This window comes from Plectropomus leopardus, chromosome 12, assembly GCF_008729295.1.
Source record: "Plectropomus leopardus isolate mb chromosome 12, YSFRI_Pleo_2.0, whole genome shotgun sequence".
Lineage (NCBI taxonomy): Eukaryota > Metazoa > Chordata > Actinopteri > Perciformes > Serranidae > Plectropomus > Plectropomus leopardus.
In genome coordinates, this window is record NC_056474.1 from 22,394,325 (window position 1) to 22,419,176 (window position 24,852).

Consider the following 24,852-nt stretch of genomic DNA (forward strand, 5'->3'; position numbering starts at 1 on the left):
GCTCACATTTCATTCCACCGTTAATACCTGTAGGAGGACAATAATGTCATGAGACAAGCACACTGTGTGTTTGTGTGTAAAAAGAATAGGTTTTATTCTGTTCTATTTTATTCTATTTATCACCAGCCTGATGTTATTACTGACACAAAAACTTAAACTTAATGCTATGTTTGACAATAACAAGACAATGTAGTAGTTCATGAACATAGTTCATCTTGGATTCAGAAAACTGCTCTTTATAAACCAGACTGCATTAAAAATAGGACTTGGGACAGCGAAATCTTTGGTTAACATAATAACAGGCTGAAGGAAATACAAATATGTAACTATAATTAGGGAATTACTTTAAGCATTTAATAAATCAATGCAGAAAAAACGCCTCTCTAAAATTAGGCTACTATTGCCATTGCAGTGATATATAACTATAGTATAGGCTACTATAGTATTTATATATAGGCTATGTTTTGTATGAAATATCCCTCTGAGTTGCAGTGGAGTAGAAATATAAGGTGGCATGAAATGGAAATAGGCTACTGGAAGTATTGTGCCTAACATTTTTATTTTGGTACAGACTTTGAGTAAAAATGGCGTACTTAGTTACATTCCACTTCTACAAAACACTTACTACAATACCCACTTTTATTGATTGGCTGATGTTTATCTATATATATAAAAAAAAGTTCTTAAACCTACGTCTGATATCAGATCAGGGTTTTTGGGGTTTTTTTTGTCTGTTTGTTTAGATCCCCATTAGCAACTGTAACAACAACAGTAGCTGCACTTTTCAACACTTCAACACTTCAATAAAAAAACAAAACAAATACAAAACTACATAACATACTGACATTTCATCCATAAGATCAACAATAGTAATATATTGAAAACCTGCCTATTGCATAGATGACTATCATTTTTAACCTATTATCACCCTGATCTAAAATAATCGATGAATGGGGAAGTAAAGCTGTCTACATCAATAACTCATATCTGGGAGCAAAACAAGGATCATTTATTGCAACTTGATTTCTTGTAAAATAATATTTCTGATTTTGAGATTTAACTAAAATTAAATTTATTAAATTTATTTATTTATTATTAAATTTAAATTAAATTAAACTGTGTTTTCAGGTCAGTCTCTATTTTACACTCATAACTCTTCTGTTGCCATACAATAAATGCATTTATTTAAAATACTGTTACCAGGGGAAAAAAAACCCAGCACAACAGTGGTGGCAGTGGAGTTTTATTTCAAGAACTTTCAAATTCAGTTACACTCGCCAAAACTCTGCCTCTTCATCTAGTCTAAACAACACAATGCTGTCTCCAGCATCAGACACAACCGCCTGTAAAGTTTCTGACGAGACAGGCAGAGATATCGTCACATGTTGACAACGTAAGGGAAAGAATTAGATCAGTTATTTTTACACTGCAGAGACCAACTTTTTTTTCACCTAAAAGTATTTTTTGAACATTCCTTGTACAATATTTACAATATTGAGCATATGTCATTTTAATGCAGGTATGTTGAAGGGCCTGTATTTTTATTTATTTATTTATTCATTTTAATGTCGGTTAGGTTGATGTGTCTTGGTATTTGCTATACTTGCTTTTATTGTTAATAGTATTTTCTATAAAAATGTGGTCAATGTTTTGCACTTATATTCCAAAGTCAATTCCCTTTATATGAAAATCCACATGGTCAATAAAATAATAAAATGGGTTCTGATTATGAAGATTTGCCAAAGATTGGACGTGACTGAGCATACATGAAAGAAGAAAAATTTTAAAAAAAAAAAAAAAAAAAAAACAACAAGATTGAACTTTAAACCAAAATCCGAGGTGTCAAAATGTTTTGTTTTTTTTGTCCTGTGTTTTTTTCATCACCACCAGGTGGCGCTAAACTTAAAAATCCAGTCACCCAGGCTCGTAGGCATGACGTAACAGTTCCGCGACATTTTTCCATGAGAAACGTCAATTTTCGGAGACCAGTGTGGGTGTTTGGAGAAGGTAGCATCATGGCGTCGGGAGCAGGCCAGCAGTCCGCCGGACACGATGCAGAATTGGACGAATTGTTGGACAGTAAGTGGTGACATTTAGTCTTTACAGCGGCTCCCTCTTTACTCATATATGTACTGTTTACTCTGGTGTTAAAATGTCTTTTTTTTTGTCTCTGGGACAGCTCCATCCTTCTCTGTGTCAACGGTTAGCTCGCGCGCTTGGTGGGACCACCCGTTAACGTCCCTGATATGGACAAAGTAGCTTATCGGAGCAGCCGGCGATAGATTAACCCCAAAACAATCAATCAAATAAAAGTTGTCATTGCATGCGGCTAACTTTATGTCATAGAGCACTTGATGTTGCCAGTGCTAGCTAGCTTAGATCGCTGTGATCTAGATCTACCACATATAACGTGTATACCGTGGATTTATTTGAATAGAAAGGCAGGTACATTTCTGATGATAACAATCTGATCGTATAACATGGCAGCTGAACTGTCAGTGATAGACGTTTCTCTGCAGTCACCCTCCCATCACCCGCGCTTTTGTACTCGTGTGTTGAATTGTTAACAGTGTTAAATTACTGTAAACATGTTTCTGCATTAGACAAATGTTCAGTTGCCCCTTTATTAAGTACATCCAGCGAAAAGAATGCATGTATTAAACTTCTACATAAACCCGTAAAAATGGGTATAAAACTGATCGTACTGAAGGTCGTAATGTTACGGGGTTTTTTTTGTTAAAATTGTAGAAATTTGTTTTTGTATTGCTTTATAACGAGAGGTCTAAAACATAAATCAGAGAGAAGAGCTGAATACTTGTATATCACAGTATTCAGCTCTTCTCTCAGTAGTAAGTATGAGATTTCCATATGACAAAATCTCGGAAAATATCGCGGTTTCACAGTATCACGGTGTCACAGAACTATTGTTATTGTAATTTACAGTGACCCTAAAGTAATGAAAACAGACAACAAATGTTTTATTACTATTATTGAAACTTGAAACCTTTTATAATGGAGATATGTGTAAACATTCTCTCTTTTTAAAATAACTAAAATAAAGGTGAGATTCTCTTATCAGTTGCACGTTTCCTTCGATATTACTTGAAACCGATATACCACTGTTACCCTACAAGTGCAGTTCTCATAGCAGCACAAATGAGTAGGAGTTATTGCAGAATTGTTGTATTATTAGTGTTAGTTAGGTGTACTAAATAAACATTGTTTGTTTGCTTTGTGAAAAGTCCCAATCTCATCAGTAATTTTCCCATTTTATTATTAGTCAAAGTGTTAAATTCTGAGCCATACTTCCATCTTAAATCACACTATTAAGGATAAGCAACATGTTTATATTTCTAAATAAGCTTGAACCATACATTGGATTACTCTAAAGATCACATTAAGTGGCATTGCTGGTGAGGAAAATACAAGATATAAATCCTTTTGACACAGTAGAATGGTTTTAAATTAGCTTCATAAAATGTTTTGAGACATTTGATGAAAGTGTGATGCCTTTTCTGCAGCTGGGGCTGAAAGTGATTATAAGAATAAGTAGGTAATGGCTCAATTGTAACATTTGTGCTGAATTCTCCTTTAAAATCCTTAAAAAAGTCTACCGGCATGGTTCTAATGCCATCCTTTTCTTTCAGGTGCATTGGATGATTTTGACAAGACTCCAGACCCTCCAGCCCCTGAACCTGCTGCTGCTTCCTCCTCAGCCAAAGGTGGTGCAGAGAAGGTCTGTTTTATTATTTGTGTCATAATCATGCTGTTTCAAGAGTTGCATCTTGTTGTGTTACATGTGCACCGACTACCTAATCACAGCCTCCACTTCTCTGTGTTGGCTGTTCTCTCCTTACTGAATTGTACTTACCACCTGATTGCTGCTTGTGAATCATTTTTTTATAAACTTGGCTCAAGTAGCTGCAGCATAGATTGCTTTTAGATCACTGTCATTTAAACATCCAATGTTTAGGATTTAGGGGCATCTCTTGGCAGAAATGGTATTTAATAATCATGACCATGTTGTCATTCGTGTATAATCACCTGACATTGAGAATTGTTTTGTTTTCGCTATCTTGAATCAGCCATTCATATCTACATTAGGAGAGGATCTTCTTCCACGGAGTACGCCATGTTGTTCTACAGTAGCCCACAACGGACAAACTAAACACTGGCTCAAGATAGGGCCGTTCATATTTTCGCGTCAGCCTCCATAGTTCTCTTACATAGTTGGCTCACGGGAATGGTTTTGTTTCTGCAACCTCACCACAAGATACCTCTAAATCCTAAACACCAGACCTTTAATTTTATTTTAAAATGAGGTCATTTTCAACCAAAGGTTAAAGGAATTGGAGAAACTAACTCTGCTTTTCATTGTTCACTTTCCTAACAAGAACCATCAAGGGAAAAGTTTGGATATTGCAGTCTCAAGTCACTTATTTATTTTTTGATTGTCCATCCAGCAGCACAGATAATAAACAAAAATAAGCAAAAATATACTGTAAAATAAAAATCTCTCTTGATAGATTTTTTTTTCTGATTATTTTAAGTCACTGTCTCCAACTAGAGACAAATATTTGTGTTTGTTTGTTATTGGTCGCTCACTTGGTCAGTTCCTCTTTCTCTGTTTTCTTAGTTTTATCACTTGTTTACTTTTGCTGCTGTCGTATGTTTCAATCAGCTGGTTGTTGGTTGTGTAACTTGCATAGCTTGTAAAGTTTAGACCCCATGCCAAAAAGTTTACCGCCCACCAAAAAATGCTTTCTCGTGTCTAACTAATGTTTTTGGGGCAGTAACTGTGGCCATAAACCAAAATTGACTGATGTCTGCAGACAATACCCTTTAAGTTGCCTGTAATGGCAAAGAGGTTATTTAGTATGAAAAAACTAAAAAAGTTAAACACAGCCACTAAAAACGGCTAAATACAAGTTAGCATTCACAGTCTTTGCTCCAGGGTTCCCACGGTCATGGCAAACTTTAAAAAGTCATGAAATATCACCATTCATTTTCCCTGGCCTAGAGAGGTTATGGATTTCGTAAAAATCATTGAACGTTTTAGAAAAGTCAGAACTTTTTTTTAATGTTACAAGTATGTTACAGAAATCTTTCATGGATAACCTTTCACATAATGTAACATGATGATTTATTTTATTTATTTTCTGTAGCTGCCGTAACATAGCTTAAATATGTGTCGATGCCTGACATTTTGTTTACTACCGCATACTTATCTTCGACTTCTTCCCATGTTCTGTCTCCCCCTTATATATATATGCTAGCCGAAATTATGTTTAAATCAAGTTTGATGTTTGAAAATCCCTGGGGAAGTTGGGCAAGAAAAAAAATGTTATTTTGGGTCCTTCAAAAGTCACGGAAAAGTTCAGAAATTTTGTCCATGAAAATGTGTGGGAACCCTGTTCCCTTAGGTGTCTCAGAATGAGGTTACATGTTTTCTGTTTGCCTGTGCAGCCACCTCTGCTTGAAGACTGCAAACTCTTTGAGACTCTCTTTGAGGGGGACATGGCTACCCAAGCCAAGGAGGAGTGGGAGAAGGCAATGAGCGAGCTGGCTCACGAAGAGCCAGAACTTCTGCAGCACTTTCATAAGCTGTCAGAGGCTGCAGGCAAAGTTGGTAAGGGCTGTAATTTCCTTAATTGGGGTTTTGATGTTCTTTTACTTAATATTTTGTTCCTGTAGCCTTAATGATGTGTGTGTGTATTCTGTATAGGCACTGACACCGCCTCCCAACAAGAATTCACTTCCTGTCTTAAAGAAACCCTTCGTGGCCTGGCCAAAAATGCAGACAACCTGCAGGTGGGTGAATCAGAATGGATCAATTATTATCAAACTGTTTGAGTGATGAGAACATAAAGGAGTTTATAAACTGTCTGTATTTGCTTACAGACTTCAGGACTAGCCGGAGATGACCTCGTCAAGGCTCTAGAAGGCCTAGGATTGGATGAGAGTGGGGAAGTAGGCGGCGATGACGGAAACATCCTGCCTATCATGCAGTCCATCATGCAGAATCTTCTCTCTAAGGAAGTGCTTTATCCATCTCTCAAAGAGATCACTGCCAAGGTGTGTACTGCTTTACCAGCCATCACCACAGGCTCTAGTTTCACTACAAAGCGTCACTCATAAATGTCACTCACCCCCTCAGTACCCAGAATGGTTGGATGCCAACAAGCCAAACCTTAGTCCTGAGGACTACCAGCGCTATGAGCAGCAGGCCAAAATCATGGGAGACATATGTAAGCACTTTGAGGAGGGAGAGGGGCAAGAAGATAAAGACGGCACGTTCGAGAGCATCATGGACCTGATGCAAAAGGTTGACACACTCTGCATTTGAGTTTTTGGTTGTTGAAATATTGTGAATGACTCTGGGAGAAAAAAATCAGAAACAATCTGTTTTTTAGGTTTTGTTACAATGTCTTTTGCCTCAAACTTTTTTTTTTTTTTTACAAATTTAGATTGTAAATCAGCATTTAACCCTTACTGTGACTGATTCAGTGCTGACATGCTGTAGATACCATACATTAAATACTTACAACTGCAAGAGCATGTTGCCAGTGCCTGACATAGATCTTAAAAAAACAGTTGTATTGTTTAATTTAATGTGAGTGGATTTTGGCTTGTTACAAATGAAACTCATTAAAGATTATAATGCTTTCACTTACAGCTGCAGGACCTGGGCCAACCACCCAAAGAGCTAGCAGGTGATGCGGTAAGTTTTGCACTGCTCTCTGTCCACAAAATCCAGTGTGTTGTGTGTATATTACCCAAAGTAATTTGAGCCATAACTTAAGTAAACTGGCTGAAAGATTTGGTTGAAAGACTGAAACTTTTAAAATAGTGGAAGCTCCCAGAGGCCCCTCTCACCCTTTAAAGGTACAAAATGGTTTCGTCTGGCCCTGCACAAAATGCAGCCAGAGCCAAACCCAAAAGGGAATTTGGGTTGCAGAAAGTAAAAGATCAAAAGGGAAAGAAAGCTAAATGGCTTTGTGAGAAAAAAATTCAAAAGATGTGTGAGAGAGACGTTTATCAAGGGAGGAAGATCAGGGGCCCACAGAAACTGCTTATGCATAGGGCCCAGACTTTAGTGCTTTTCCCTGTGTGGAGGTGGAAAAAAGGTATGAAAAGGCCAACTCACAGTTTCATCATGGGTCCGCTTTCAGATCTACTATGGAAGAACCGCATGACTGCTGCTGTCTGCAGACGTTCAGTGTCGAAAGTTTGTTCCAGCCTTAATCTGGAGATAAGCATATCATCCCAGCCCGATTTTCTGTATTGCAGGGATGGCTGCAGCACCACTGTATAAATAATATGGAAAATTATCAATATTATAAATGGCTTCACCCAACCAGAGCTCAGACATTACAGTGGTCTTCCTCTTTCTTTCTCTCCTCCAGCCACCAGGGTTCAACTTTGACATGGACTCCCTCAATCTCCCAGGAGGCCCCGGGGCTGGGGCGGCAGACCAGTGCTCCATCATGTGATGAGGTGGCAGTGCCTTCCATCAGAAGCACTGGAGCCAGAGGGTCAACTCTGTGTGCGTCAGCAACAGGCGAGGAGTGAGGGAGTGTGGAGTGAAGGTCAGGCAGGAGTGAGACCAGACCGTCAACACCGTTCTATCTCACGTAGAAGGTGTGTGGATGCAGAAACAACAGGAGGAGGCACCAAAACCAACAGGAACGACGCACCAAACACACCCTCCTCTGTCTAAAATCACTGAACGCACGACTTAGAACATTTTAACATCTCCGCATTAGTTTGCCAGCGGTTGCTGCAGTTCCTTCACGGTTTAGTTTTAACGGTATTCCTTTGAAAAGAAAATACCACTGCAGTTCATGTTGTTTTTACTATACTGTTTAGCCTCATGGTAAAATCTATCAAAAACACCTCACGGGTATAAACAGTGCCTTTGCGAAACGAATTTAAGTTATTATTTTAGCTATCATTCAGCTAAAGCTCCACAGACTTTAGTTTTAAATTGGTGTGAATTTTGCAATATCATCTCATGTTTACACCAGGTTTGCAATAATTATTTGGTACTTCTTAAATCAAGACTCTGTCGCTGTACAGGCTGTAGAGGATCTAACTTAACGAGTTAATTACTTACTAACGTAAGGAAAAAAGTGGTGTATATTTGTTAATTATTTAAATAATTAAATGGACTAGAGAGGAGTGAGAGGTTTCCAGCACCAACTGTAACTCAGCCAACTAATTCAACAAAACCCCAGTCCCCTCTTAGTGTTATCCTCCATTCCCAGTTATTGATTTGAAGTGATTGAGGTGATAATTTCCCTCCAAATATGCCTTTGCCGTGGTTACATTGATGATTATAGTGTAGAGTTACTGTGCAAAGTGCTCCCCTTGTGATTCCCAGTGTTTTTAATGTGCAGAGTAATGTTTTCTTTGGTATGGGGTCCCTGCTGTGAAATTCTCCACCTGCCATCAAAAGTATCTCATGTTCTTTCCAGAGAAGGTCACACAACGAGAGAAACACATCGATAATTCATACAGATGCACTGATGGGTAAAACATCAACAGCCTGATGACATGTCGGCTGTGCTAGGAGGGTTTGTTTACTCCAGCAGCTACTTTTCACCTGATTCTTTTGCCAGCGGACAAATTTTTACCGCTGTGACCGTAGAGAGAGGTCTAGAAATCACCTGACCATCAGCACATCAATCACTCTATAATAAAGGAGTACTGTGAAAGGATTCAGTCAGCCATGCACCTAAAAGAGATCAGCTTTACATCGAACACAGCAGAGGGGAGGCTCCGCTGTGGAGGTCCATGAAGGGGGTGGGGGGGTGTGTGATCTATTCAACTCTCAGGGCCAATGCAAATACGCCCAGAGAACCGTTAAAAAAAAAATGCAACCTGTTATTTGACACTATTTTGTTTTGTTTTGTAAATATATGAAATAAAATAACAATATATTGCAAATTATTTTGTGGATTATTTGTCATCATTGCTTCCATGTTAGCAGGAGCGAGTGATAGCATGAAAGTCTATTAATTCTGTGCAATTTTGAGATACTTTTTCGTGAGTATTTCCATTTTATGCAATTTTATGTATTTATTTATAAGGAGTAAATGATAGGTCCAGTTTAAAGGATTTAGGGGGCTATATTGGCAGAAATGGTATATAATACAATAAGTCTGTTTTCTTTCTTTTATAATAACCTACAAATGAGAATTGCTGTGTTTCTCTTACCTTAGAATGAGCTGTTTATAACTACATAGGGAGTGGGTCCTTGTCCATATAGTCTGATATGTTGCACCGCCATGTTTCTACAGTAGACACTGTGGTTAGTTGCCCCTCTGCAACAAGCCAAACAGCACTGGAAAGACACTGACTTTCAACGTGAAACTGATTTATTCAGCATTTCTACTGGTTTTAATCACTTGGCCCATTTGTTTTGGAGAGGAAGCAACCTCTGTGGATAATTTAAAAAAAAATAAATAAAAACCTCCTAAACAATAAACAATGAAGGAATTGTAACTGGGAGATCATGCTTGCCACACAGGAGAAGTTTCAGCTGGTTGAAATCGGCACTAAATCCTACACAGGGTTCCTTTTAAATAGTATGCATCTCTATAGATATTAGGAGGATGCAGTTTCTATTTCTGTTAAGGTGTCTGTGTGACCAGAACACAAAACTGGCAATATGTCAAACAAAACACAAAAACGTCAAGACAGTAACATCAAACAGCTGCAGTGTATGTGGGTACCAGACCTGAGAACGATAGCACGAATGTATGTTTGAACTAAGTACATGTAATAGAATAAAAACGTAAACCAGTATAAATCCAAATATAATTATACATTATTTATATGTGGAGGGTAGCAATATGTATGATAAATGTCACAAGGTGATAAGGTTTATATGTATGTATGCATTTGAACAAAGTTAAAATGGTGTCCTTCTTACAGCAGTCACTGTTGCATAATTAGTACTTTTGATACTTGATGTAAACTTTCCTGAAATTACTACCTAACACACAACACACAACCTACCATTTAGAGAGAGTTTGTATAAATTTCTTTATCTATTTTTTTTTTTAGTTTTTTTTTTTTAAACTTTTTTAACACAGGGATCTGAGTACAACCTCGCAACTGTGGGGCTCATCTAATCCAGAGCAGAGCAGTATGTTTCTTTTTTTATTGGAAAAAAACTCAGGAAATATATGTCTTTGCTCTTGTTCAAAATAAATACATTTCAGTTTCTAATGATTTATTTCTTCAAATGGTTGAAATGTCTATTAGCTCTCCAGCATGTCACTGATCAGTATCACTGAATGTAAATATGACAGTGCTCCATATAGTGAGCAACATTTGTTCAGGAGTGGTTCAAGAAACTTTGTCCCACTGAAGTGGATTTACTCACACAGGGGCCTCTATTTCCCTCACCTGCAGCCTATTGACACTGCACTGTGGTTGAAAATGGTATTGCAGCTTATCTCCCTCAGCCTCCATGAAGGAGTGACGATAATAAAACCACAAAATGATAAAACAGTCTGATGGCTCGTGTTTTGTGGCTTAAGAAAAAAAAAGTGATTTATTTCACAACCCATTTTACCAATTAGCATATAACTGCTAAAAGTTCCTGATACACCCATTCAACACGTCAGTATTTGAAATGACCCATTATTCCAACTGAAAGCCTATATTTTGAAATTTAAAGCAATTTAAAATCTAAAAACACTGTCTGTCATGAATGGCCAGAAAAAAAACAGTTAACACCCGCAGTGACTCAAAGTATCCAAAGTGTGAAAATCTAACCAAGTCCTACAAAGCAAAGTACACTACACTTTTTTTTTCTTTGAATGAAAAAAAGTAATAGCTCAGATCCCATCCTGACTGCCGATAGGATAACATAGCCCATGAGGGACAGCGTACTAACTACATATGATTAAACTCATTATTTAATTACACCTCACAGTAGCCTGCTGGTAGACCATTTAACTAGCGTTGAAACTACACACAGTTTGGTCATAACTGGACAGGAATTATGTACTTTTGTTTTACTATTGCTTCTCTACTGTAGTTGAGCCTCTTTTGACCAGTTATAAACAGCCATATGATTATTGCTATTTATTGACAAAATTTCAGAGAAGTTGTTTTTTGCTTTCATGTAATGTCTTTGTATTATATTTTGTGATAATTTTGTATCCCCTGAACATTGCCATTTTGATCTTTTGTACAAGGAACTTTGGTCCACATTTTAGATTTAATTAACCTAAGTAGACTTTTATTGTTTTGTTTTTCTTAAGTTAGTTTTGGGTCTTTTTTGGCTGCTGCAAAGTCTAATATGATGTCTTGTCAGTTGGGTGTAAATCGTGGATCTATTACGTGTAAATGGGTCATTCAGGCATACTGTGTAGAATTAGACTATTTAGATCAATTATGGAAATATTTCGCCTGCCAGTTTTGCTCTATGTGTTGTATTTCTATGCGTCGCCGCCGTGGAGCTTTCTGCGTCAAATTTTCGCTTCACAACTTTATTGTTCAAAACCGGAAGACAGAACGGGCTACGTGTCAGGAAAATAGGAGAATCAGCTAAATGGGCGAAGCCGATCAGGCCGCCTGAGTTCACCTGTCTGGATAATTTGAGTTGTTTTATTGTTCTTTGGGATCATATTTTAATACAGCATTAACATCACAGCCTGTGTTATTGTTAAGTGACCATGTTAACAAAATTTGAAACGAAGTCGGCCCGTGTCAAAGGTAAGAGTTTGCCAGCTGCGGTTACAGCAGTTAGCATAGGAGCTAACTTAGGCTAGCTGACGTTATCCGGCTCAGTTACTTATTATTTTAAAGTTATGTCCGGAAACGAATTATTTGGTTTTTTTTATGTGTTTATGTATCACGACGTCCAATTTAACATAATTTATGTCACGTCTTTTATTCAAATGTAGCGATGTTGAACGGACTCTGCCTGTACGTTTCTTTTGCTATCCAGCTAGCGTAACTGACAAGGCTAACATTACAGTATTTAGCTAAATCTGACAACGTGACATTAGTGTCCTTGCTGATATATGACAGTTAGCAAGCTGAGGTCCAATGGCTTATTTCCAACTGATATTATGAAAAAGTTAACCAGCTCTTTTATATTCCAGGCCTGAGTTTCCATCCTAAGAGGCCATGGGTTCTTGCAAGTTTGCACAACGGAGTCATCCAGCTGTGGGACTATCGGATGTGCACACTGATTGATAAATTTGACGAGCATGATGGTAAGGCAGAGATGTGGTATATTAGTATAATTTCATTTTAAACACTGTGTTCTTGCTAGATATGTTATGTAATTAATATTGTTTTACTCACAGGCCCTGTCAGAGGGATTGATTTCCACAAGCAGCAGCCTCTGTTTGTGTCTGGAGGAGATGACTACAAAATTAAGGTGAGACAGCTTTTGCACTTGGATGTAGCCATGTAGAATTGTCATTAGAGGTTTGTACAAATAATAACATTTTTCTAAGTTCTGCACCAAAAATGTTTTTTTTTTTATATATTTGCTAGGCCACTTCTTGTGGTGCCTTATCTCAGCAAATGATCTACTTAAGAGTTTTTAACTCCAATTTTATATATTAATATTCCGTGTAATTATTAGATTATATCAATTCTTTCAGCTTGTAATGTACATGCTTGGTAAATATCCCTTTTTTGACCAGGTGTGGAACTACAAGCTGAGACGCTGCCTTTTCACACTCCTTGGACACCTCGATTACATCAGAACCACCTTCTTTCATCATGTGAGTTGTTCTGACATTTTAAAATGCATCTGCTTCTGAATACTATTTCATCACCGATGTCAAGGGATGAAATGAAAAAAGACTCTGTATGTATTTTGTGCTCCATGCAAAAAAAGTAAATCTGAAATTTATGAATTAAGACGAATTTAACCATTTCCCTTTCTGTAGGAGTATCCCTGGATTCTGAGTGCCTCAGATGACCAAACCATACGCATCTGGAACTGGCAGTCCAGGACTTGTGTCTGGTAAAACACAGTGAATTTTTTTTTTTTTTAACTGAGAAACATAATTTAAGAAGTTACTTTTTAATTATACAAAACAATGTATCATCAGGTCTTAAGCTTGATTTTATGTCTTGCAAAAATCAGGTCTTGCAACCTATTAAACCACTGTTTATCAAAATTTTAGGGAAAACATAATGATTGTTATTACCCTGAAAATATCAACATGACCTGTGTTCTGATTCTGAATATATACTTTTTTTGTCCTCCTCATCTGCAGTGTGCTGACAGGCCATAATCACTATGTGATGTGCGCCCAGTTCCACCCAGCTGAGGACCTGGTGGTGTCGGCCAGTCTGGACCAGACCGTGCGAGTGTGGGATATTTCCGGTGAGGGCTTGGGGACGGCTGAGCAGAGGACAGCGGGCTGTGTTGAGGAAGGGGTGGGATGGTAGAGTGGTATGAAGGATGAGGAAGAAGCAGGAACAGGATGAATGTCAAGTCCTGCTCTTCTTCTCCTATTTGTAGAGGACAAATCTGTATGGGCTGTTTGCAGAAACACCTCTCCTTTCAGGACAATGTGACAGGGAACAAGCTGTATTGCCGGAACAAATTTATAATGTAGTATTTATAAATGAAATGCTGCACTATAAATAAGTGTTCTGAACAAAAGAAAGAGTTCACAGATCAGATGTGATCAAAAATAGGAAAAGGGAGGTGTTTCTGTGCCTCTGCATGCACTCAAAAATCTGTTTTGTTGACGGCATTTCTTGCCTCCTGTTTCTTGTCTTCCTACTAACCAAACCATTAATTTACTCGCATCTACTATCACTTTCTTACATGTGAACATGTATAATATGTATCTCTGTGAACTGTCTCCTGTCCTTGGGATTTATTTGCTTTTACCTCTTCTAGCATTGAGCATGATTGCATTTATACATACAGCTTTTACGAGCTTTTACATCGTAACAGGCCGTAGAACTTTTACGCTTGACTCACCAGTTACACGCACGGCATCCATTTAACATGAAAGGAAGGCCCACTTTGCACTCATACTTTTATTATAGGAAGTCCATACTTCTTCCCCATGCTTTCATTTTACCTCTTTTTTTGCAATGGTATAAAATGCATCAAGAAAACCAACCATCATTACTAACTACTGTGAAAGCTTTTATAAACTTGCTCAGTAATTTTGAAATGATTTTATACTCCTCCTGGCATGACATTTGCACGGCTTCTTCTCAAAATATAACATGAAATATTAAGCAGCTTTTGTATTTGTCTTGGCAAAAGTTGCCAAATTGTTACAAACTTCATTCCTAACCCATAACTGTCAGCCCCTGTTAACTCTGCATGTGACTTAAACGTCTATGCAGAAACATGCATGATCTTCTTAGCATGCAAAAAACTCATATTCTCGACATCCAACACCCCATCAGAGCAAGTCTTTACAACGACAAGCAACCACCCACCCCATCCCTATCAGCCAAGTCCACACGCTCCCTGTATCCCATGCTCTCCCTGGCAACATCCATACCTGCACATGGGTTCCTAGTGCCATTTCTTTCCCCCTGTGTCATCTCTCTGTTCTGTTGAACTGTCTGTTCACCACATTGTTTTAACTGGGCAGGAATCATGAATGCAAGCTGTTTTCTCAATCATTTTTCTTTCCTGTTCTCATTTGAGTCTGGGAGGTAATCAGCATCCATCACTGCTGTCCAATCAAATCATGAGTAATTGTGATTTTCTTTGCCAGTGATTCATTAACCCAATCAACATTACCCTTACAGCCATGATTGTTTCCAGACTCAAGTTGGCGGGGAATGAGAGAGCAGAGGTTGCATTGGTGTGTTTCGACCCTGCGTGTGTGTTCAGTAGTCCAACAGTCCATATCATTTTTTTTCTCTATAGCCTCACCTCTCCTGTGATATTGCTTCATATTTCATTATTTTAATAATTTCTATCTTGTTTTTTATGTCTGTTCCTACTGTGTTTTATGGTTGTGCCATTTATAACATGAATATGGCTCCTTCCTTGCACGCGATACCCTGAATGTTGGTTCCAGGTCTGAGGAAGAAGAACCTGTCTCCAGGCGCCGTGGAGACGGAAGTGCGAGGCATCTCTGGCGTTGACTTGTTCGGTGCCTCGGATGCTGTTGTCAAGCACGTCCTTGAGGTGAGCAGAAGGTTTCCCTTGTAGGATTCAGTCTGATATGTTGTTTAGGGAAATCAACCTTAAAATTTGAGAGGTGAGCAACAGAAAATTCTTCATCTTTACACTGGAAACCTCTTTTAAAATGCTTCTATTTGTATCCATTGGTGTTCAGGGAGGATGTAATTGATGTTGAAAGGTGTGTGATGCCCTTTTGCCTATAGCCACAACACTAAAAGCATTCCTCCAATAACACCAATGGTGGTAAAATGATGCTATATTAGTGTAAAAACAACTTCAAATGTTTCCTCTGAAAAACCACAGAGAAACAAGCTTAGCATTGTAAAGAGATTTTTCAAATCGTCACTGACGTCAAAGTGTCAGTCCTGTTTATGGAAAATACCAAATAAATTTGTTTTTAAGCCTAATATAACAAATGTAGGCAGTTCACTAAATTACATTACAGTCTCCTGTCTGTTTTCGAATTATTACTCCTTAAGGTCAAGAAATGTCCATCCCAAGGAAATAAAAGTACACAACGGGTTTGGGTTGTGACATCAATAACTGCGGCGTGTCATCCAGTGACAGCCATGGAAAATTGGGACACAAACAGGCACAGTCACACAGTCATCTTTGATGGAGGTGTAGTGGACGTGAAAAGGGACAATGATTTCATGAGCTAAAAATGTGTACCTGAGAATGTTTTCGTTTTATTTTGGTGTCCTTTGACATAAAGTTCCATTTTTCTCCAGAGAGTACAGGTAGTGTTAGAGTTTTCAGAAAGAGTGCAGTCCTCGCCCTCAGTGCTAGCACAACTAATAGATGCATGTTTGGATTTGTGTCACATTACTTTATATATGTGTGTCCAGGGTCATGACCGTGGGGTCAACTGGGCTGCCTTCCATCCCACCATGCCTCTCATTGTGTCTGGAGCTGACGACAGGCAGGTCAAGATTTGGAGAATGAATGGTATGTGATGCAGAAGTCACTAGTTAATGTTCATCAACAGTCTGCTGCCTTTTTTTTCACATTTGTTTGTTACGTGCATTAAAAATAAAAACAGTGTCAGTTTAAATGATAATCAATTACCCAGGATGGTACATCGCTAACAACAACACATAATGTTTAAATCCATTCTCCACTTCATCACAGCATCATTATAATAATGCTGCCAAGTACTTGACTTGGTGCTTTATAGCAACTATAAAGTAATTACTCCTGCGTAATAGAATTACATACATGATGAAGTGTAATATGCACTGACAGACTTGCATCAACGGTTAATTATTTCAGTAGTTATTTCCACTTGTACACTTTCTCACTGCATTTACTAGAACTTGTATCAATGCTTTAAATATTTCAGTTTTTGTATCATTCCCGTTTCTACTTTGCAGTATAAATTTTTATTTTAAATATGGTGTTTTAAAATTTAGATATCTTTTTTGTCAACTGCTGTTTTAGCAGTTTGATTTCCCCACTCATACCCAGTGTTAACATTTCTTTTGTCTCTCTTTTCCCCTTGTCTCTTTCTCCCACGGTCTAGAATCAAAGGCCTGGGAACTGGACACATGCCGCGGTCACTACAACAACGTGTCATGTGCTGTCTTCCACCCGCGCCAGGAGCTCATCCTGTCCAACTCTGAGGACAAGAGCATCCGGGTGTGGGATATGTCCAAAAGGACTGGTGTGCAGACCTTTCGCCGTGACCACGATCGCTTCTGGGTGCTAGGGGCTCACCCAAACCTCAACCTGTTTGCTGCTGGTAGGTGGTGATACTGATCAAGATCTGTACCCATTTAACAAAGTCAAAGGGAGTCTTGTTTCCTGCGTCAAAATATCTAGTTTATGATTTTAGTGTCAAAGTATGAAAGTTTGCAAATCATCCTGACACTTTGGTTACTGGGCTACATGTAGATATATTTCTATGTTTTATTGCCATTTCAGTAAAAAATGGCACCCGCCTCCTGCAGCAGAGGGACCTGTCCATATAAATCTCTGGTGTGTAACTGTTGCGTATGTGACAGCTGGAATGAAAGATTGTCTGTGTCCTTCAGGTCATGACAGCGGCATGATTGTGTTCAAGCTAGAGCGTGAGCGCCCGGCATACGCCGTGCATGGCAACATGCTGTACTATGTCAAGGACCGTTTCCTCCGCCAGCTCGACTTCAACAGCAGCAAGGACACCGCTGTCATGCAGCTTCGCAGGTAGGTCATTTTTAGTGGTTGTGAATTCACCCCACTGTCTTTCTGACTAATTAAGCCTTTTATTGAAGTATGTGGGTACTATTTTAAAACTGTGCATTTTTATTTATCATCTTATCCTAGTGGATCCAAGTTCCCAGTATTCAGCATGTCGTACAACCCTGCTGAGAACGCTGTACTGCTCTGCACTGTAAGTATCTGTCATTTGAAAAAACAAACACACATTATCCCTCATTGTATGCTCAGTCACTGAAGTTCAAAGGTTTCCATATGTTTTATGTAATGCTCTTCCTCCTGCAGAGGGCGACCAACCTGGAGAACAGTACCTATGACCTGTACTCTATTCCCAAAGAAAGTGACTCTCAGAACCCTGATGGTAAAGAATCGCCTTCTTCGCACTTTGCTTTTATTTCTTTTACTTTGTAACGCTGTAAGTTGTTGTAATGGATGCCAACTACATGGATCCCTTAAATGTTCTTTACACAGTGACAAAAATAACACAAAATCTTTTTTTCTCAGCACCGGAAGGGAAGAGGTCCTCTGGTCTGACTGCAGTCTGGGTGGCCAGAAACAGATTTGCCGTCCTGGATCGTATGCACTCTGTAAGTCCATTTGCAGGTCTAGAAAGTATAAAAAGTTCATCTTTAAAAGTTAGGGAATTCTGGCAAGTAAATTGAAATTTGTGACAGGATTTGTTGAAATCAGCTCGTCTATTAACATTTCCCTCTTTTTTTGTAGCTGCTGATTAAGAACCTGAAGAATGAAATCGTGAAAAAAGTTCAGGTGCCGAGCTGCGAGGAAATCTTCTACGCTGGCACAGGCTCGCTGCTGCTGCGCGATGCCGATGGCGTCACGCTTTTCGACGTGCAGCAAAAACGCTCTCTGGCTACTGTCAAGATTGCCAAGGTCAAGTACGTGGTGTGGAGTGCTGACACCAGCCACGTGGCCCTGCTGGCTAAACACGGTGGGTAGATAAGATGGATATCAGCAGGCACAGACAAGGAAACTTAACACAGTCACAATATCTTTATCTTATGCTGTCCTCTATACTTGTCTGTTCTGCCAGGGCTGAAGCTCTGAAACATCACAGAGACATGAGCTCATTGTATAAGCATAACCATACGCAGGCACAAATTTCATTTCACCCATGCATATGGTGAGGCTGTTGACGTAATTTTCAAATGATAACCGAGTTCACTTTACCACAGTACAGCAAAACAGACATATTTTTTAACTCCAGATGGGTTTCATGTCGTTATTCTGCATCAAATTGTGCTTAAACTTTTGCAAAGAAGAGGATGCGGTAAAAGCACCGTTAAGCATTTTATGAAAAGCTTTAGGGCAGCTGACTAATTTGACATTAACAAATATTTTTTTGTTTCAGACAAGATCACTAATGTCAGTCTGCTCTTATCCTGAATCTAAATCTTTGCTCTCTTTTTTTGTCCCTCAGCCATCATGATCTGCAACCGTAAGCTGGAGAGTCTGTGCAACATTCATGAGAACATCAGGGTGAAGAGCGGAGCCTGGGACGAGAGTGGAGTCTTCATCTACACCACCTCCAACCACATCAAATACGCCCTCACCTCTGGGTATGTCCTGCTTTTAAAAAGAGCAGTGTTAATCTTTTACTTAAGTTGACACAGATCTGTTATCAGGTCTGTTATCAGGCAAGTAAACTGCCTCCACTTTGAGCAGGCTGCAGTGACAAATCCTAACACTCACCTGTTAGTCTCGCTTTATCAGCAAATTAGATATATGGATACATATGAAGAACTTGAGTTGAGCTGAGTTGGCATGGGAGGAATAGACAGAATAGTTACTGAAAATGTAGATGAATGAAGACAAAGTGTGCCAGATGGGTGGTGGGCACACATTTTTCCGCTCAGTGTCATCAGTGACCTGATCTTAAAGATGAAACCGCTTTTTATAGTGCAAAGCAACCAGCAGTCCAGAATATGTGCTACTGGTTGATATCATTTCATCTACCTCATATTTAAATTCATTCATTTATGATATGACATATGAAAAATTAAGTTTTCTCTGTCTTCCCAAAAAAGAAACCTGTAACATTAAAGGTTTTTACGGTTAGAAGAGCAGAATGCCGCCCACATCAATTGGTGATGGGGTATTTTCTGAAAACATCTAACATCGTGCTTTTGTTGTGTTCCCCTGTAGAGATCACGGCATCATCAGGACCCTGGACCTGCCCATCTATGTGACGCGTGTGAGAGGAAACAGTGTTTACTGCCTGGACAGGGAGTGCAGGCCGCGCGTCCTCACCATCGACCCCACAGAGTACCGCTTCAAACTGGCCCTGGTCAACCGCAAATATGATGAGGTGGGTCTGTGGAGATCACGGTTTTGTTTGACTTAATTATTGGATTATATTTTACCAGATTGTTTGTAATACTGTACTTAAATTTGCAACTATATAGGACACTTTTGACCTGTTAAATATTGTACTGGAAATTATTTAGCTCCCATTTAGTTAAGGTTTTTAAAATCATTCCTTTTATCATTGTCCCTCCAGGTGCTCCACATGGTGCGTAATGCCAAGCTTGTGGGCCAGTCCATCATTGCCTACCTGCAAAAGAAGGGCTACCCCGAGGTCGCGCTTCACTTTGTCAAAGACGAGAAGACACGCTTCAGTCTGGCTCTGGAGTGTGGAAACATCGAGGTAAGCTGCTACTGGACAAATGATAGACAGGACCTTGTTTCTAATTGACAACATTTACTGTTCCTGAATTATGTATGTGCACATTTTCTGATAAGCCAAAATTTGATCTATTTCAATCTCAGCTCATCAAGCTCTAGTTTGGATTCTTCCTCTGCTGTCTGGTCCAGTTTTGACTCAGGTTCAAATACACCTTTAAAAAAACATTTCTCTTTCTCCATACTTCCAGGTGGCTCTGGAGGCAGCCAAAGCCCTGGATGAGCGCAGCTGCTGGGAGCGTCTGGGTGAAGCAGCACTGCTGCAGGGACACCACCAGGTCGTGGAGATGTGCTACCAGAGGACCAAGAACTTTGACAAACTCACCTTCCTCTACCTCATCACTGGCAACCTGGCCAAGCTGCGCAAGATGATGAAGATAGGTGAGAGATGAAGGAATTTTTAACTGTGCGAAAGTTGTGGTGAATTGGAAATTGAAATTGTCAGTGAACTTGTATCTAATATTTTTGCACTTTTTGTTTGTAGCTGAGATCAGGAAGGACATGAGTGGTCACTACCAGGCAGCTCTCTACCTGGGAGACGTCAGTGAGAGGGTCCGCATCCTGAAGAACTGTGGACAGAGTGAGTGTCACCTTCACAACATATTCATTCATGTTTTCTCTGTTTTGCTCTGTCCAATATTCTTTTGCAGGTGAATTTGAGACTTAATCAACCTGTTACCTTCATACAAACACATGTGCAATGTGATAAATGAGATCCAACTAAAATTACTCACAGTCTCTTTTTTGGTTATGCGATTAGTTTGAATTGGAATGAAACGCCTAACTAAAAATATTCAGATGAAAGCATCTTAATTTCCACCATGCCATCAATGTGCTAACCCAAAATCGTTTTGTTGTTTTAACTGTTAACAGTGGAACAAGAAGCCAGTGTGTGTAACTGTTTGTGTGCGTGATTCCAGAGTCTCTGGCTTACCTGACTGCAGCCACTCATGGGCTGGATGAAGAGGCTGAGGCGCTCAAGGAGACCTTTGACCCAGAAAAGGAGACGGTGTGTTGTGAAAACAGTCTGTGTACCTATATACACACAACATAGACCAGTGGACCCTTGTCTTATCATTAAGTAAACGGACGACCCCTAAATAAGAGACATAATATATTGATATTTGACATTATATCCAATGCATGGCAATACAGTGCAGAACAACTGATAAACTGTACAATTTACCCAAATAATGAATTCAGTCCAGGAAGTTTAGGCAAATTTGGTTGAATTTTGAGCAGATAGGGAATGTTGCATCAGAGATTAGTTTTCCTGAATATTTTTTAGTAACTTTTTATAGGATTCTCTGTCTGTATCATGCATTTTTATTTTTGTGTCTTGTAGGTGCCAGAGGTTGATCCCAATGCACAGCTGCTGCAGCCCTCTCCACCCATCAACCCTCTGGACACTAACTGGCCTCTGCTGACTGTGTCAAAGGGCTTCTTTGAGGGAGCCATTGCAGCAAAGGGTGAGTCTTCAGTCCTGACACATGCACATGAACGTAACATGTATGTAATCACAATGCATACAATATATATATATATATACATACTGGTATGGGTTGAAAGTAAAGTAAAATGACTTGTATAAGTTGTGGAAAGCGGTGGCAGCTGGCAGAGTGAGAACAGTGTGTTTCTATTGTAGGGAAGGCAGGTCAGATGGCTGCCGACCTGGACATGGACGCCCCAGGAGGCGAGGGCTGGGGAGACGATGCTGAGCTTCAGCTGGATGAAGGTACATTCAGTGTAAATTGGAGAAAATTTTAAACGTGACCCTTCAGTGAGCAGATTAAGTGACATCATCAGTACTGCACCTTTGTATTAAATCATATTTATGTTCCCCCAACTTTTGCTGTCCGTCAGATGGCTTCATGGATGCCCAGGAAGGATTTGGGGAAGAAGGTGGAGTGAAAGAGGAGGGAGGAGGCTGGGAGGTGGAGGAAGACCTGGACCTTCCTCCAGAGCTGGTGAGAGGCGCTACATCATTACATACCAAATATCACTAAGAATGAAACAGGCCACTGATCTTCCAAATCCTCTCACTAGTATAGTTACACATACTGAGTTATTCTTGTGCTCTGCTACAATATAACGATGGTGAATGTTTCAGTTTTTCTTATTGCAATGTCTGCCTCCCAACCATCAGGACGTGCCGGCTGCAGGTGGAGGAGCAGAAGACGGCTTCTTTGTCCCTCCGACCAAGGGCATGAGTCCCACACAGATGTGGTGCAACAACTCGCAGCTGCCAGTGGACCACATCTTGGCTGGCTCTTTCGAAACTGCTATGAGAGTATGCACACAATCTGATATTGACTTCCTCTTTTTTGTTTGCTGTTTTTAAGCACTGATTGGATGACGGTGTTTTAATGTCTGAATCTAATTTTTGCATTATACTAGCATTTACAGTTCTCCTTTTTGTACCACAGTTGCTCCACGACCAGGTAGGAGTTGTAAGCTTCGAGCCCTACAAGGCGCTGTTCATGCAGACGCTCTCCAGAGGCCGCACCTGTTACCTGGGGCTGCCCTCCCTGCCCTGCCTGCGTGGCCATCCCCAGAGAAACTGGAAGGTACAGCTGCTTACTAAAAATCACAGCATGTTCTGTTCCTGCGTTCTTGTTTCAAATCATAGTTTTAAGTGAATGGAAATTTACAATTATGAAAATATTTTTTTCTATTAGGATTGTGGTGCAAAGCAAGGACTGCCTGCTGTGGGCCTGCGCCTCTCCGACCTCATTGCCCGCCTGCAGCAGTGCTATCAGCTGACTACCTCCGGGCGGTTTGAGGAAGCTGTCGAGCGCTTCAGAATCATCCTGCTGTCTGTACCCCTGCTGGTGGTCGATAACAAGCAGGAGATTGCAGAGGTGAGCACCAAAGCTGCTGTGAATTTCAGTCACTTCAAGCTCCAAATACAGCATGAATTATTGCCTTTTTTCTTGCAAACCCATGTTGGGCTGCAGGCTGCTTATTTGGCTTATATACCTAAATATGTTAAGAAATTTGTATTAAATGTGTGAGGAATCTGTGTGTTTTTCAGGCTCAGCAGCTGATCACAATTTGCAGAGAGTACATAGTGGGTCTGACCATGGAGACAGAGAGGAAGAAGTTGCCTAAAGACACGTTGGACCAGCAGAAGAGGCTGTGTGAGGTAAATATCTGGCTTTCTGGGCTTCTGTTGTTATAGACTGACTAAAATGTGTCTACAAATTGATTGTTATTTATACTTCTATTACACTCCTAAGCCTAACTTTCCTTGTGTGTGTTTTTCTTACAGATGGCTGCTTACTTCACCCACTGTAATCTCCAGCCAGTCCACATGGTGCTGGTGTTGCGCACAGCTCTGAACCTCTTCTTCAAACTGCGCAACTTCAAGACAGCCGCCGGCTTCGCACGACGCCTGCTCGAGCTGGGGCCAAAGCCAGATGTTGCACAGCAGGTCGGTTGTGTGACATCACCAGCTTCATTTAGTGTTTTCAGTTTTAAATCTGGACAGCACTATACTGTTTTCTCATTTCTTACCATCTTGTTAAATCTCTCCCCATCGTTCAGACCCGCAAGATTTTGGCAGCCTGTGAGAAGACCCTCACAGATGCCCACCAGTTGAACTACGACCCCCATAATCCATTTGACTTGTGCGCTGCCTCCTTTGTCCCACTGTACCGTGGACGTCCTGTTGAGAAGTGCCCACTGTCTGGAGCCTGCTATTGCCCCACTTACAAAGGCCAGATCTGCAGGGTCACACAGGTAGGCCACATACGACTCCAGTTGAATACTGACATATATTTAAGTTGGGTTTTATCTCTGAATAAGAGACACATTTAGGAACACCATAATTTAATCTCACATACACATTTGTCAATCATTTTATTTGTGGATCAGAGGAAAAAAATCAGATATTGAGACTAATTTACCTGCATATTGGTGTCTATAAAGTAAATAATGAAGAAAATGGTAAAACATAAAAGTACTTCCTGAAAAACAATACAGAAATAAGTGTTCACCTGTTGTGCTCCATCAGAAAGATCCGTGAAGTCGTCTGTGTCTCTCCTGTAACTAGAAAGAGATAAGTGAGTGATTATCTCATTCATTGTTTACCTCTTGTAACCTCTAACCTTTTATTTCGCCTTATTTTCTAGGTGACAGAGATCGGTAAGGATGTGATCGGTCTGCGTGTCAGTCCACTTCAGTTCCGTTAAGAAGACGAGACAAGGAGAAGAAAAAGACAAATACATCCACACTTACTCTGTAGAAATAATACAGTTATGACATGGAAAATTAAAGCAGAGATATATATGTTTGCTCACGGTGATTTTAAACCTCTCCAATCCTTTTAACTGTCTTATTTCATGCATCACCTATCCTGCAAAAACCTATTGTAACTTCTGCTACTCTCATCTCTGTGCTGTGGCTTTATTCGAGTTGTAAAACTAACTGTTATGTTTTTCTGACTTGTATGAGACAAATTAAAGTGAGCAGCAATGCTCTGTGTATCTATGGGAATATGAAAATAAAAATGCCACTTTCAGTGGAAATGCAGTGGGTGTGGTGTGTTTTTGATGTGGTATATGGGCTCAGCTTTGTGGCTAATGTTACAGAGGTGTAGTGGTTTTATTGTATTTCTAAGGCTTGGTATAAAATTATTTCAACAATATCCAAAGTGCACTAGGAGGCTGAGTCATAATGTAAGTAAAGAGTTGAATCACTCCTCACTTGGCATGTTTGTTCCTTCTAATCACAACATGGCAGTAAGTGTTGGAAAAAAAGATAAATTCGTTTTCATTTTTTGTTTTCACGAATGTAAGTTTTTT

At 39.7% G+C, this 24,852-nt stretch overlaps 2 protein-coding genes across 2 annotated transcripts; both read left to right on the forward strand.

Annotated features, from left to right (window-relative positions):
- The first annotated feature begins 1,999 nt into the window (after positions 1-1,999).
- On the forward strand, positions 2,000-8,907 carry pex19 (peroxisomal biogenesis factor 19). The gene is made up of 8 exons (XM_042497736.1): positions 2,000-2,079; positions 3,648-3,736; positions 5,467-5,629; positions 5,726-5,811; positions 5,902-6,075; positions 6,158-6,325; positions 6,677-6,721; positions 7,407-8,907. The coding sequence occupies exons 1-8, from the start codon at positions 2,016-2,018 to the stop codon at positions 7,491-7,493; spliced, it is 876 nt and encodes a 291-aa protein (XP_042353670.1). The 5' UTR covers positions 2,000-2,015; the 3' UTR covers positions 7,494-8,907.
- A 2,630-nt stretch (positions 8,908-11,537) lies between these two features.
- copa (COPI coat complex subunit alpha) lies at positions 11,538-24,580 on the forward strand. The gene is made up of 30 exons (XM_042498492.1): positions 11,538-11,733; positions 12,126-12,239; positions 12,333-12,406; positions 12,678-12,758; positions 12,927-13,003; positions 13,260-13,369; positions 15,045-15,154; positions 16,000-16,099; positions 16,674-16,892; positions 17,185-17,335; positions 17,456-17,522; positions 17,633-17,708; positions 17,852-17,934; positions 18,071-18,296; positions 18,786-18,924; positions 19,511-19,673; positions 19,866-20,012; positions 20,239-20,428; positions 20,532-20,627; positions 20,968-21,056; positions 21,393-21,516; positions 21,693-21,782; positions 21,911-22,014; positions 22,194-22,337; positions 22,474-22,614; positions 22,726-22,908; positions 23,082-23,192; positions 23,319-23,480; positions 23,594-23,788; positions 24,181-24,580. The coding sequence occupies exons 1-30, from the start codon at positions 11,694-11,696 to the stop codon at positions 24,238-24,240; spliced, it is 3,666 nt and encodes a 1,221-aa protein (XP_042354426.1). The 5' UTR covers positions 11,538-11,693; the 3' UTR covers positions 24,241-24,580.
- Positions 24,581-24,852: the final 272 nt, after the last annotated feature.